Here is a 14,536-nt window from a genome sequence, read left to right as displayed (position 1 = left end):
GGGATTTTGGGGGATTTTTTGGAATTTGGGGGGATTTTTTAGGGGATTTGGGGAATTTTAGGGGAATTTTGGGATTTTTTTGGGGAGGAATCTTGATTTTTGGTGTTTCCCTGGGTTTTTGATTTCAATTTTTTGTGATCCTCATTTTTTTATCCCAAATTTTTCTAATCCCCATTTTTCTACCATCCCATTTTTTAATCCCAATAGTTTACAATCCAAATTTTTTAATGATCTCCATTTTTTAAATCTGATTTAAGATTCCATTTTTTTAATCCAAAGTTTGTTGCAATGTCCATTATTTTTTATCCCCGTGTTTTTAATCCCAACTTTTTTAGCATCCCAAAGTTTTTGAGAATTCTCACCAAATTCTCACTTGAAATTTCAGAATTTCGGGAATTTTCACCTGAATAAACAAACCAAATTTTTGGGAATTCTCACCTGAATAAATCCGTGGAATTTTGGGAATTCCCACCTGGAATTTGCTGGAATTCTGCTGCTCTGGGCTGAAACTCCCCTGGGCTGGTGGAGCTGCCAGAGAGAGGAATCTCTGTATTGAATCCCTGAGCCCATGCGCTCCAGGTCCAGCTCTCCTGAAAAAAAAAAAAAAAAAAAAAAAAAAAAAAAAAATTTTGGGCTTTTGGGGTGGAAGTTTGGGATTTTTCAGTGGAATTTTGGGATTTTTGGGTGAATTTTAGGGTTTGGGGGAATTTTGGTGATTTGGGACAAATTTTGGGGGGTAATTTTGGAAGGAATTTGGGATTTTCTGTGCCAATTTTGCAATATCTTGGGGGTTTTGGGGGGAATTTTGGGGTAAAATTTGAGGGCGGATTTGGTGATCTTTTGGGGAATTTTGGGGGAAATTTTGGGGATTTTTGGGGACACTCTGGGACATTTGGGGACATTTTAGAGACACTTGGTGGCACTTTGGGGACACTCGGTGACAATTTGGTGACATTCGGTGGCACTCTGGGCACTATTTGGGTCCCCAAAGTGTCCCAAAATTGTCCCAAAATGTCCCCCAATTGTCCCCAAAGTGTCACCAAATGCCCTTAAATGTCCCCAACGTGCCTCTGAGTGTCCCCAAAGTGCCCCAAAATTGTCACCAGCCCTGTCAGTGTCCACAAATTGTCCCCAAATGTCCTCAAATTGTCTCCAAGTTGTCCCCAAATGTCCCCAGATTGTCTGGAAATGTCACCAAAGTGCCACTAAATGTCCCCAAAACGCCGCCAAATGCCATTAATGTCCTCGAAGTGCCACGAAGTGTCCCAAATTATCCCCAGATTTCCCCAGGTGTCACCAAATGTCCCCAGATTGTCTCCTCCCTGTCCCCTCCCCGCCCCTCCCCCCAAGCTCCACCTCCTCCCCTTTTAAAAACCCCCCAAATCGCCCCAAATCGCCGCCATGTCGCCTGTCCTGGCCCTGCTGGCCCTGCTGGCTCTGCTGGCTCTGTCGCTGCTGTCGCGACAGCGCGCGAGAGTCTCGCGCCTCCCGCCAGGACCTCCAGCGCTGCCGCTGCTCGGCAACCTGCTGCAGCTGTCGCCCTTCCGGACACTCAAATCGCTGCTCAAGGTGGAAATTTGGGGGATTTTGGGGAAATTTGGGGATATTAGGGAATTTTTGGAAATTTTTGGCGTTTTTTCCGGTTATTTTTTGGGTGAAATGCCGATATTTTGGGGCAGTTTTAGGGTACTTGGGGGATTTTGGTGGACTTTGGACCTCTCTGCAACTTCCATTCCCTGCTCAAGGTGGAAATTTTGGCAATTTTTTTAACTTTTGGTGATTTTTTTTAAATTATCGGTGCTTTTTCTGGGGTGTTTGGGGTGAAATTTGGGGGTTTTGGGGTGATTTTAAGGGAAATATTCGTGGGTTTTGGTGGACCTTGGACCTCCCTGTGCCTTCCAGTTCCTTTTCAAGATGGGAATTTTTGGGGATTTTGGGATTATTTTTTTAGGATTTTTCAGAATTTTCGGGTATTTTGGGTGAATTTTGGGGGTTTTGGGACATTTTAAGGGGTTTTTGTGGACTTTGGACCTGCCTGTGCCTCCCGGTCTCTGCTCAAGGTGGGAACTTTGTGGATTTTGGGAATATTTCGAGGATTTTAGGGAATTTTGGGGATTTTTTTTAAATTTTCGGGTTTTTTCCCGGAGGTTTTGAGATTAATTTTGGGGGTTTTGGGGTGAATTTTAAGGGAAATTTTCGCGGATTTTAGTGGACTTTGGACCTCTCTGTGCCTTCCGGTTTCTTTTCAAGGTGGGAATTTTGAGATTTTTTGGGAATTTTTTTGGTTTTTTTCGTTTTTTCCCGGGGGTTTTGGGGCGAAATTTGGGGGTTTTGGGGTGATTTTAGGCGATTTTGATGCTGGGAGGCTCCAGGATTTTCCTGGAAACTCAGTTGAGTTCCGGAAACAATTCGCTGCTCAAGGTGCGAATTTGGGGGGATTCTGGGGGTTTTGGGAATTTTTGGGAATTTTTGAGGATTTTTCCGGGGTTTTTTTGGGGGGGGGGTTGAAATTCCTAGATTTAAGGGAGATTTTGGAGCAGTTTTAGGGTATTTTTGCGGATTTTGGTGGACTTTGGACCTCTCTGCAACTTCCATTCTCTGCTCAAGCTGGGAATTTGGAGGATTTTGGGGGATTTTGGGGGATTTTGGGAATTTTTGGGATTTAAAAAAAAATTTATGAGTTTTTTTCCACGGTGTTTGTTTTGGTTTGGGGCGATTTTTAGTAATTTTTGGGGGGATTTTTGAGGACTTTGGACATCCCTGCAGCTTCCATTCTCTGCTCAAGGTGGGAATTTTTGAGAATTTTTAGGAATTTCTGGGGATTTCAGGATGTTTTGGGAGAAATTTTGAGGGTTTTTGGGGCGATATTAGGGATTTTGGGAGGGTTTGGGGTGGATTTTGGACACCCTGGAAGTTCCAGTCGCTGCTCAAGGTGAGAATTTGGGGAATTTTAGGGGATTTTTGGGAATTTCTGGCGATTTTGGAAAGGTTTGGAGAGGTTTGGGGGGATTTTGGGTGGGTTTTTGTGCATTTTGAGTGAATTTTTGTGGATTTGGGTGAATTTTAATGGGATTTGGGTGCATTTTTGTGGGATTTGCGTGAATTTTTGTGGATTTTTATGGGATTTGGGCAAATTTCTATGGATTTTGGGTGAATATATGTGGGATTTGTGTACATCTTTGTGGATTTTGAGTGAATTTATGTGGATTTTGGGTGAATTTGTGTGGATTTGGGCAGATTTTTGTGGGATTTGGGTACATTTTAATGACATTTGGGTGGATTTTGTTGGGATTTGGGTAAATCTGGGGTGGATTTTAATGGAATTTTAATTGGATTTGGGTGGATTTTGAAGGAATTTGGGCAAGTATTTACGGGATTTTAGTGGGATTTGGGTGCATTTTGATGGGATTTGGTTGGATTTCTGAGAACTTTTGTGGATTTTGGGTGGATTTTAATGGGATTTGCATGGATTTTGAAGGGAATTTTGTGGTATTTGGGTGAATTTTGGTGGATTTTAATTGGATTTTGGGTGAATTTTTTTTTGATTTTGGGCAAATTTTGGTGGAGTTTTGGGTGGATTTTGATAGGATTTGGGCAAATTTTGTTTGCCCAATTTGGGCAAATATTTATTGGATTTTATTGAGATTTTAATGGGATTTGGGTGCATTTTTATGGAATCTGGGTGGATTTTGATGGAACTTGGGCAGATTTTTGTGGATTTTGGATGGATTTTTATGGGATTTGGGTGGATTGATGTCCATTTTAATGGAATTTGGGTGGATTTGGGTAATTTGGGTGTATTTTCTCGGGGTTTTTTCCATTTTTTCTGGGATTTTTTCTGGAATTCTGTTTCCCCAGCTGAGTGAGCACTATGGCCCGATGTTCACGGTGTGGCTTGGGCCTCGGCCAGTGCTGGTCCTGCGTGGTGCTGAGGTCATTCGAGAGGCTCTGCTGGGGCAGCCTGAGGCCTTTGCAGGCAGAGGGAGAATGCCGACCTTGGAGAGCACTTTTAGGGGTTATGGTGAGAGCCACAAATGACCTGACATGACCCAAAAATTACCCAAAAACTGTCCCAAAAACTGCACAAAAAATCACCACCAAAAAACCAAAAAAACCCCACCAAAAAACCCCAAAAACTGCACCAAAAACTCCCCCAAAACACCTCAAATCTCCACCAAAAACACCGCAAAAACCATCCCAAAACACCCCCAAAATACCCCAAAACCCACCCTAAAATACCCAAAAATTGGCACCAAAACCTCCCCAAAAACCACACCTAAAGCATCCCAAAAACTCCCCCAAAATCATGCCAAGAATACACCAAAAACACCCCAAAATACCCCAAAACCACCTCAAAAACCAGCCCTATAACCACCCCAAAATACTCTAAAAACCCATTGATTTTCCCCATTTCCCATCGATTTTCCCCCATATCCATGATCACCCCACAGAATTTTTCCCTTTTCCTATGGATTTTCTCCATTTCCCATCAATTTCCCCATTCCCATAAATCCTGACTCCCTGAAATTTCTCTCTCCATAGACTTTTCCCCATTTCCCATCAATTTTCCCCCATTCCGCATGGATTTTTCCCGGTTTTTTGTATCTTTTCCCCCTTTTTTCACATTTTTCCCCTTTGTTCGTATCTTTTCCCCTTTTTAAAAAACTTTTCCCAATTTCCATGGATTTTCCCTGTTCCAGGGGTGGTTTTCTCGGATGGCGAGCGCTGGCGGCAGCTGCGCCGCTTTTCCCTGTCGGTGCTGCGGGATTTCGGGATGGGCAAGAGGAGCATCGAGAGTCGAATCCAGGAGGAGGCCCAGGAGCTCCTCAGGGAACTCCGGAAAACTCAAGGCATGAAATTCCACTATTTTGGGGTTTTCTGGGGGGAAAAACAGGTGGGAAATAGCCTGGAATGATCCCAAAAAAATCAGCCCAAAAAAAAAAAATTGCACTGATAATTGGCCCAAAATGATCACAAAAGCACATGGAAAATACCCTGAAATTATACCAAAATTATCCCAAAAATACCCCAAAACGATCCCAAAGTTATCCCAAAAAATCATCTCAAAACCCACCCCGAAAATACCCCAAAATTACGCCCAAATCATCCCAAAATAATCTCAAAAACTACACCAGAATCAGCCCAAAATCATCTCAAAACCACACTGAAAATAACCCAAAATTTTCTCAAATCATCCCAAAATTATCCCAAAAAATCGTCCCAAGTCCACCCCAAAAATACTCCGAAATTATCCCAAAGTATTACAAAATTATCCCAGAAAATCCTCCCAAAAAACCCAACTGAAATTTCAGAGGCCCAGGAGCTCATCTGGGAATTCTGGAAAACCCGAGGCATGAAATTCCGAGATTTTGGGTTTTTTTGGGGGGGGAAATGGGTGGGAAATAGCCAGGTATGATCCCAAAAAATCAGCCCAAAAATCAAACTGAAGTCTCAAAATTCCCCAAAATTATCTCAAAAAATCATCAAAAATTATCCCAAAATTATCCCAAAAAAATCATCCCAAAATAGCCCAAAATTATCCCAAAAAATTATTCCAAAGCCACCCCAAAAGTACACCAAGATTATCCCAAAATACCCTAAAATTATCCCAAAAAATTGTTCCAAAAAACCCAACCAAAATCTGGGAGGCCCAGGAGCTCCTCAGGGAGCTCTGGAAAACTCAAGGCATGAAATTCTGAGATTTTGGGGGTTTTGGGCAGAGAGAAATAGGCAAGAATGATCCCAAAAACCCCCAGAATTATCCTAAAAAATTATCCCAAAAAACTGGACCAAAATTGGCCCAAGATCATCCCAAAACCACACAGAAAATACCCTGAAATTATCAAAAAATTATCCCAAAAGTATCCCAAAATCATCCTAAATTTATCCCAAATAGGCCAAAATCATCCCAAAAAAACACCCTGAAAATGCCCCAAAATGATCCCTCAATGCTCCAAAATTATCCAAAATAATCATCCCAAAACCACCCCAAAATTATGGCCAAAAAATTGTCCCAAGTCCACCCCTAAAAATTCCTCAAAATACCCCAAAATCGTCCCAAAATACCCAAAAATTATCCCCAAAAATTATCCCCAAACCCACCCTGCAAATCCCTCAAAAATCTCTCAAAAACCCCCAAAATCCCAAAAAAATCCCTTTTTCCCAGCAAAAAAAAAAAAATCCCCCAAAATTTTCCCATCCCAAAAAATCCCAGAAAACCCCAAAAACGTGGGAATTCTCTCCAAAATTCCAGGGAAACCTTTCGACCCCACATTCCTTCTGAGCTGCGCCGTCTCCAACATCATCTGCTCTGTCGTTTTCGGCGATCGATTTGACTACCAAGACCCCGAATTTTTGGGGATGATGAAGATGATGAACGACGTTTTCCGTGAGATGAGCACGGCCTGGGCGCAGGTGGGGAATTTGGGAATTTTTTTTTAATTTTTGGGGAATTTTTAAAAAATTGTTTTGACATTTTAAAAAATATTTTCCATTTTTTTCTCTTTTTTTCCCATTTAAAAAAAAATTAAACCAAATTTTAATTTTTTTCTGATTTCTTCTGATTTTTTTTATTTTTCCGATTTTTTTCAAATTTTTAAATTTTTAAAAAATTTTTCCGAATATTTTTCTGAATTTTTTTAAATTTTTTAAATTTTTTTTTTTTAATTTAGGGGAAAATTTGAGGGATCTTGTGATGCAGAATTCCCAAATTCCAGAATTTTTGGAAGTGTGGGAGACAAGAATTTTTGGGATTTTGAGAAAATTTGGGAATTTTTTTTTTTTTTTTTGAGGATTACGAGCGAATTTGGGGGAATTTTGAGGGATTTTGTGGTGCAGAATTCCTAAAATCTGTAATTTTTGGAAGTGTGGGAAATTATCAGGCAGAATTTTTGGGATTTTTTGGGGTTGTCTTTTGAGGTGATTTGGGGTTATTTTTGGCGTCCTTTTTTGGGATTTTTTGGGGTGGTTCTGGGTTGAATTTGGAGTTATTTTTGGTGGGTTTTGGGTGTTTTTGTGGGGGTTTTTTTTGTAGTTTTGGGGTTATTTTTTTGTTTTTTGGTTCATTTTGGGGGGTTTTGAGGTCATTTTTTGGGATTTTTTTGAGTGGTTTTGGGGTGAATTTGGAGTTATTTTTTGTGGGTTTGGGGTCATTTTTTGGGATTTTTTAGGGTGGTTTTGCAGTTTTTTGGGGCTCATTTTTGGGGTTGTTTTGGGGTATTTTTGGATGTTTTTGGGGGTTTTGATGCCAGGTTTTTTAGGATGATTTTGGGGTGGTTTTTGGGGTGTTTTTGGGCTGACTTTGTGGAGGTTTTGGGGTGTATTTGGTGTTATTTTTTGGGGTGGTTAGGGGATTTTTTTGGGGATGGTTTTGGGGTAGTTTTTAGGGTGATTTTGGGGTGTTCTGGGGGATGATTTTGGGGTATTTTTGAGTGGTTTTGCTATGGTTTTGGGACGTTTTTGTGGTGTTTTGGGAGATGATTTTGGGGTGGTTTTGGGTGAGTTTTTGGGGTGGTTTTGGCGTTTTTTGGATGATTTTGGGGTGGTTTTCTGGTCTTTTGGGGGATGATTTTTTGGTGTTTTTGGGGTGATTTTTAGGGTGTTTTTGGGGTGATATTTTTTGGATTTTTTTTACTTTTTTTCCCCTCCCCAAGCTGTACGACATGGCCGAGTCTCTGCTGCAGTTCCTGCCAGGCCCTCACCGCCGCATCCCGAAGCTCCTGGGGAGGATGAGGAATTTCATCTCCCGCAGAATTCGGGAAAACGCCGAGAGCCTCAATCCCAGCAGCCCCCGGGACTTCATCGATGCCTTCCTCATCCAGATGGACAAGGTGGGCTTTCTGGAGGGGTCCGGGGGGGTTTGGGGGAAAAAATCCCGAAAAAATCCCCCCAAAATGGTGGGGAAAATGCCGAAAAAAAATTTTTAAAAATCGTGAAAAAATACAAAAAAAAGTAGTGGGGGGGGGAAATCCCCCCAAAACATCGTGAAGAAAATCCCAGAAAAAACTCTGAAAAAATAGTGGAAAAATAGTGGAAAAATCTCCACAAAAATGGTGGAAAAATTTCCCCTAAAATCCTGAAAAAAATCCTGAAAAAGTCCCCAAAAATCATGGAAAAAAATGCTGGGGGGGGGATCATGAAAAAATCCAAAAAAAATTGTGAAAAAATCTTGAAAAAATGCAAAAAACAATCGTGAAAAAAATCCTGAAAAATCCCCCGAAAATAGTGAAAAAATCCCGAAGAAATTGTGAAAAAATGCTGGAAGAATTGTAAAAAATATAGTGGAAAAATGCCAAAAATATAGTGAAAATCCTGAAGAAATCATGAAAAAAAAAAAGCTGGAAAAATTGTGAAAATATCATTAAAAATCCTGGGAAAAACTTGAAAAAAATGCCAGAAAAAAAAAGACCAAATCATGGAAAAAGTTCCCAAAAAATCGTGGAAAAAATGCTGAAATGCAGATCCTCATCCAGATGGACAAGGTGGGGTTTTTGGGGGGTCCTGTGGGGTCCTGGGGAGTTTGGGGGATTTTGGGGAAAAAATCCTGGAAAAAATCCCCTCCAAAATGGTGGAAAAAATGCTGAAAAATTGTTAAGAAATCTTGAAAAGATCCCGAAAAAGTCATGAAAAAATCCCCCCAAAATCGTGAAAACAGTGAAAAAATCCTGAAGAAATTGTGAAAAAAATGCCAAAAAAATTGTGAAAAAATTTTGAAAATACCATGAAAAAGTCCTGAGAAAAAATCCTGAAGAAATTGTGGAAAAAATGCTGGAAAAATTGTGAAAATACAGTGGAAAAATGCCAAAAACCCCACCAAAAATATAGAGAAAAAAGCCTGAAGAAATCATGAAAAAACAGTGAAAAAATCTCAAAGAAATCATGAAAAAAATGCCGGAAAAAATGTTTAAAAAAAGCTGAAAAAATCGTGAAAATATCATGAAAAATCAAGCCAAAAATATAGTGAAAAAAATCCCAGAAAAAAAAAAATCCAAGAAAAAAATAGTGAAAAAATCCCGAAAAAAAACCTCTAAAAAAGTGAAAAAAGAAGTGCCAAATAAAAAAGAAAAATTGTGGAAAAAATCCCCCCAAAATAGTAAAAAAATCTTGAAAAATCATGAAAAAAAGGACAAAATTGTGCAAAAATTCCCGAAAAATCCCCCAAAAAAGTGAAAAAATCCCCAAAAATTTTCCCAAAAAGTCGATTTTCCCCATTTTTTTCAGGAAAAGGAAAATCCCAACTTGGAATTCACTGTGGAAAACCTGGAGCATTTTTGAGATCCTGGGTGGGATTTTGGGGCTGTTTTCGGCTTTTCTTTAGTGTTTTTCCCAGATTTTGTTGTTTTTCCCAAATTCTGGGTTAATTTTGGGTCAATTTTCCCCATTTTTTCCAGGAAAAGGAAAATCCCAACTCAGAATTCACCATGGAAAACCTGGAATTGACAACTCTTAACCTCTTTATTGCCGGAACTGAAACTGTGAGCTCCACACTGCGCTTCGGCCTCCTCTTCCTCATGAGACACCCCTGGGTCCAAGGTGAGACCCCAGACCCAAATTTGGGGGGAAAAAAACCAAATCTGAGACCCCAAACCCAAATTTGGAGGAAAAAACACCAAATCTGAGACCCCAAACCCAAATTTGGGATCCCCAAGAGACCCCAGACCCGATTTGGGACCCCAGATCCTAAATCCCCAGTTCGATGGATCCCATGAGGGCTTTTAGGGGTTTTTTTAGGGGAATTTCATGGGGATTTCAGGCAATTTTAAGGAGATTTTGGATGGAGATTTGAGATTTGGGATTTCACATTTATTTGGAATTTCAGATTTGGGATTTTTGTGATTTGATATTTGAGTTTGGGATTTGAAATTTGACATTTAGAATTGAGGTTTGAGATTTGAGATTTGATATGTGATGTCTGATATTTGGGATTTGAGATTTATTTGACATTTGGCATTTGGGATTTGAAATTTGGGATTTGGGATTTGAGATTTGGGATTTTGGGAATTTTGGGAATTTGAGATTTGATATTTGGGATTTGGGATTTTATATTTGGGATTTGAGATTTATTTGGGATTTGTGATTTCGGGTTTAAAATTTGGGTTTTGGGATATGAAATTTGGGATTTTCCCCCTTGCAGAGAAGGTTTTCAAGGAGATCTCGGCCATTGTGGGGTCTGGCTGAGCCCAAATCCCAAATCTCAAACCCCAAATCCCCAATTCGATGGATCCCATGAGGGCTTTTAGGGGTTTTTTCAGGGGATTTTAAGGGAATTACAGAGAGGTTTTAAGGGAATTTCAGGGTGATTTTAGATGATATTTTTAGGGGGATTTTAGGGGAATTTATGGGGATTTTAGGAGGATTTCAGAGGGGGTTTAGGGGTTTTTTTAGGGAAATTCTATGGGGATTTCAGGCGATTTTAAGGAGCTTTCACATGGGGATTTGAGATTTGGGATATGCAAGTTCAGATTTAGGATCTGAGATTTGGGATTTGAGATTTCAAATTCAGGATCTGGGATTTGATATTTGGGATTTGGGATATTATGTTTGGGATTTGACATTTCAGATTTGGGATTTGATATTTGAGATTTGGGATTTGAGATTTCATATTTGGAATTAGATATATTTGGGATTTGAGATTTATTTGGAATTTCAGATTTGGGATTTTGGGGATTTTTGGGATTTGCCATTTGAGATTTCATATTTGGGATTTGAGATTTATTTGGGATTTTATATTTAAAATTTGAAATCTGAGATTTGGGATATGAAATTTGGGATTTTCACCCTTGCAGAGAAGGTTTTTGAGGAGATCTCAGCTGTTGTGGGGTCAGGCAGAGCACCGAGCATCGCTGATCGACCCCAAATGCCTTTCACTGAGGCCACGATCTGCGAGATCCAGAGGTGCAGCGACCTCATTCCCATGAATGTTCCTCACCGGCTGACCAAGGACACCAAATTCCGGGGATTTGTCATCCCAAAAGTGAGCGGAAAATCCTAAAAACCCTAAAACCAAAAAATCTGTGTAAAAACCCCAAAACCCCCACTGAAATTCCCCTAAAAATACCATAAAACTCCCGTAAAAATACTCTAAAACTTCTCTAAAATCCCCTTAAAATCCCTCTGAAATCTCCCGAAAATGCCCACAAAATTCCCCTAAATTCCAATGACATTCTGATGAAATTCCCCTAAAAAAACCCCTAAAATCCCCCAAAATCTCCCTAAAATTCCCCAAAACTCAAACCCCATGAATGTTCCTCACCGAGTCACCAAGGACACCAAATTCCAGGGATTTGTCATCCCAAAAGTGAGCGGAAAATCCTAAAAACCGTAAAACAAATCCTTAAAAAAAAAACCCTAAAGAAAGCCTAAAAGAAGCCCTAAAAAAAACCCTCTAAAATTCCCCAAAAGTAGAACTCCATGAATGTTCCTCACCAAGTGACCAAGGACACCAAATTCCAGGGATTTGTTATCCCAAAAGTGAGGGAAAAAACCCAAAAGATGAAATCCCCCGGAAAATTCCCGTTAAATATTGCTAAAAAAACCCCCTAAAAATCCCCTTAAAAACCCATTTAAAACTCCTCTGAAATCTCTCAAACTAAAATCTCTAAAATCTCCCTGAAACTACAATGACTCAAATAATCCCAGTGACCCCATTGATCCCAATAACCCCAATGTCCCCATTGACTGCAATGATCCCAATAACCCAAATGACTCCAATAACCCCAATGTCCCCAGTGACCCCAATGATTCCATTGATCCCAATGACCCCGTTGACCCCAAACGACCCCAATAACCTCGTTGATCCCAATAACTCCATTGATCCCAATGATGCCATTGACCCCAATGACCTCAATAACCCCACTGACTCCAATAACCCCACTGATCCCAATGACCCATTGACCCCAATAACCCAAATAACCCCATTGATCCCAGTGGCCCCAATGACCCTATTGGCCCCAAATGACTCCATTGATCCAAATAAGCCAAACACCCCACTGATCCCAATAACCCCATTGACCCCTATGACCCCACTGATCCCAATAACAACAATAACCACAATGATTCCAATAACCCAAATGACCCCAATAACCCCATTGATCCTAATAACCCCATTGACCCCAAATCCTCCTCTGACTGCACAACTGACCCCACAGGGCACAGAGGTTTATACCCTGCTCAGCTCAGCCTTACATGACCCCAAATCCTTCAAGAACCCCAAAAACTTCGACCCCAGGAACTTCCTGGATAAGCAGGGAAGATTCCAGCGCAACGAGGCCTTCGTGCCTTTCTCGGCAGGTAACGACCACAAAAAAATCCCATAAATCCCAAAACTCCATTTGGGATTCCATAAATACCTTTGGGATCCCAGAAATACCTTTAGGATCCCAAAAATCCCATTGGGATCCTATAAATATCTTTGGGATGCCAAAAATCCCATAAATCCATTTGGGATCCCATAAATCCCTTTAGGATCCCAAAATTCCCTTTGGGGTGCCATAAATAGCTTTGGGATCCCATAAATCCCTTTGGATCCCCAAAATCCCGTAAATCCCCTTTAGGATTCCAAAAATCCCAATCCACTTTTTGGGTCATTTTCCCCATTTTTTGGTCATTTTCCCCCATTTTTGGGTCATTTTCCCCATTTTGGGGTCCCCAGACCCATTTTTGGGTCATTTCCCCCAATTTTTGGGATCCCCAGACCCTTTTTGGGTCATTTCCCCTCATTTCTGGGTCATTTTCCCCCATTTTGGGGTGATTTTTCCTGGTTTTAGGTAAACGGCTCTGCCTGGGCGAAGGTTTGGCTCGAATGGAACTTTTCCTGTTCTTAACTTCGATGCTCCAGAATTTCCAAGCCAAACCGCTGGGATCTCCAGAAGAAGTGCCAACAACTCCTGAGGAGAGTGGATTCGCCAACATCGCCCCTCGTTATGAGCTCAGGATGGTGTCCAGATGAGACCCAAATTCCCGGAATTCCCAGAATTGCCCAAAATCCTGAAATTCCCAGAAAAATCCACATAAAAATCCCCCCCAAAATGCTGAAGAAATTGAAAAAAATACCCAAAATATCACAACTCCACCCCATTATGAGCTCAGGATGGTGCCCATGTGATAGATAAGGATTGATTCTCTAAATCGCAACAGGAAAACAGGGCCCCCACGGGCCAAAGACCTCCTGCTGGCATAAGCAGAACTTAAGCATCCTGTTTACACAAGGCTTATACAAAACTTGCAAGGTTTAGGAAGAAAGGCAGGCTGCAAACGTGACTACGACCTTTCGGAAGGCAGCGGCGGACCCTCTAGCAACAGCAACACACTACGCAGACACAGCCTTATCTCCAGCAAATGACACGTAACCCGGAAAACGGGACTGCATAAAACCTCGGCACACACAAACCTCTGCGCGGTGTGTCTTAGGCAGAGCGAAGGAGCATGCCTAGCCCGCCCAGCGCTGCTTTGACCTGTATCCGCTTGCTTGAATAAATTACAAATTACTGAATTGGAATTGTCTCTGATTGACTTATTGAGACCCAATTTATAACACCCAGACGAGACCCCAACCCCAATTCCTGGAAAAATCCCAAAACTTCTGAAATTCCAAAAAAAAACCCCACAAATAGTCCTAAAATCTGGGACGAATTTATCCCCAAAATAAAGAAATTTGCCGAAAATATTGCAAAATCCACCCCATTATGAGCTGAGGATGATGCCGAGATGAGACCCCCCCCAACCCCAATTATCGGAATTCCCAGAAAAAACCCCTGAATTTCAAACCCCCCCCCCCCCAAAAAATCCACAAAAATAGTGAAAATCCCAAAATCTGGGATGGAAATTCCACAAATAAATCAAAATTCCCTCAAAATCCACTCCGCTATGAGCTGAGGATGAGGCCGAGATGAGACCCTGTTGAAAGCTGGGGGGGGTTGGAATTTTCTCCATCCCTGTAACTAGGAAACCACCGACCAGGTGCTCAGAGCCATTAATTCTTTTGTAAGAGACAAAGGCTGTAGCTGGGTGAAGTAAGGGGAGGAAAACTCAGGCTGTTAGAACCAGCACTCCCTCGTGGGACACCAGGAGGAAAGCAACTGCTTTTCTGCTTCTGGCTGCAACTGTGGGACATCCAACCGTGCTCTGCCTTCTCCTGGCTGGGTGAGCTTTTGCTGGGGAAAAGGCACGGGATCCAATCCCTTTTCCCCACCGGGAGCGCACGCCTTCCCAGCTGCGCTTTTTGCAACAACTGCGGAGAGGTCTGGCTGTCGCTACCCCTGCCCCGCTTGCCAGAATGCACCACAGCGTCTGCTGTAACTGCAGAGCTCCTGCCACCATGCTGGCTTAGCCCGGGTGAGCCATTCCTGCCGCCCCGCTTACCGCTCCAAGCTCTCTGCTGCACTGCTTGCTGCCCAGCCTGTCCACCATAACCAACCCCATGAAACCAATCTGACCCTGTGCCACAGCGCCACCTGCAGCTGCTCGGGAGTCATCGCACCTGCCCAGCCCAGCCAGGAGCTCAACAGCGCCCCTGCTGGCTGTGACTACACCAAACGGG

General features: G+C 41.7%; 2 protein-coding genes across 3 annotated transcripts in view; both read left to right on the top strand.

The window, feature by feature from the left end:
* Positions 1 to 14,536, top strand: part of LOC146420216 (serine/threonine-protein kinase pim-1-like) — a 147,013-nt gene that overhangs the window by 40,337 nt on the left and 92,140 nt on the right. The window lies entirely within an intron of this gene.
* Positions 1,369 to 13,675, top strand: LOC146420224 (cytochrome P450 2G1-like). 2 transcript variants are annotated; one of them, XM_085048591.1, is made up of 10 exons: positions 1,369 to 1,569; positions 3,859 to 4,021; positions 4,701 to 4,850; positions 6,254 to 6,414; positions 7,653 to 7,829; positions 9,390 to 9,531; positions 10,785 to 10,972; positions 12,147 to 12,288; positions 12,765 to 13,098; positions 13,539 to 13,675. In XM_085048591.1, exons 1-9 carry the CDS (start codon positions 1,402 to 1,404, stop codon positions 12,944 to 12,946), a joined length of 1,473 nt encoding a protein of 490 aa, XP_084904717.1. In that variant the 5' UTR covers positions 1,369 to 1,401; the 3' UTR covers positions 12,947 to 13,098; positions 13,539 to 13,675. The 2 variants fall into 2 exon arrangements, with proteins under 2 accessions (XP_084904717.1, XP_084904718.1); XM_085048592.1 differs by lacking the exon at positions 1,369 to 1,569 and adding an exon at positions 2,341 to 2,421.

The sequence above is a fragment of the Lichenostomus cassidix genome, unplaced genomic scaffold (assembly GCF_008360975.1).
Source record: "Lichenostomus cassidix isolate B80296 unplaced genomic scaffold, HeHo_3.0 HiC_scaffold_44, whole genome shotgun sequence".
In the NCBI taxonomy this organism is placed as follows: Eukaryota; Metazoa; Chordata; class Aves; order Passeriformes; family Meliphagidae; genus Lichenostomus; species Lichenostomus cassidix.
This window is presented reverse-complemented; position numbering and strand designations above follow the sequence as displayed.

What these genes read in the sequence shown, in the direction of transcription:
- LOC146420224 (XM_085048591.1), top strand. Translation starts at nt 1,402, where the DNA reads ATGTCGCCTGTCCTGGCCCTGCTGGCCCTGCTGGCTCTGCTGGCTCTG. An exon ending in GGGGATTTGTCATCCCAAAA is followed by an intron (nt 10,973 to 12,146) that starts GTGAGCGGAAAA and finishes CTGACCCCACAG; the next exon opens with GGCACAGAGGTTTATACCCT. An exon ending in CTTCGTGCCTTTCTCGGCAG is followed by an intron (nt 12,289 to 12,764) that starts GTAACGACCACA and finishes TCCTGGTTTTAG; the next exon opens with GTAAACGGCTCTGCCTGGGC.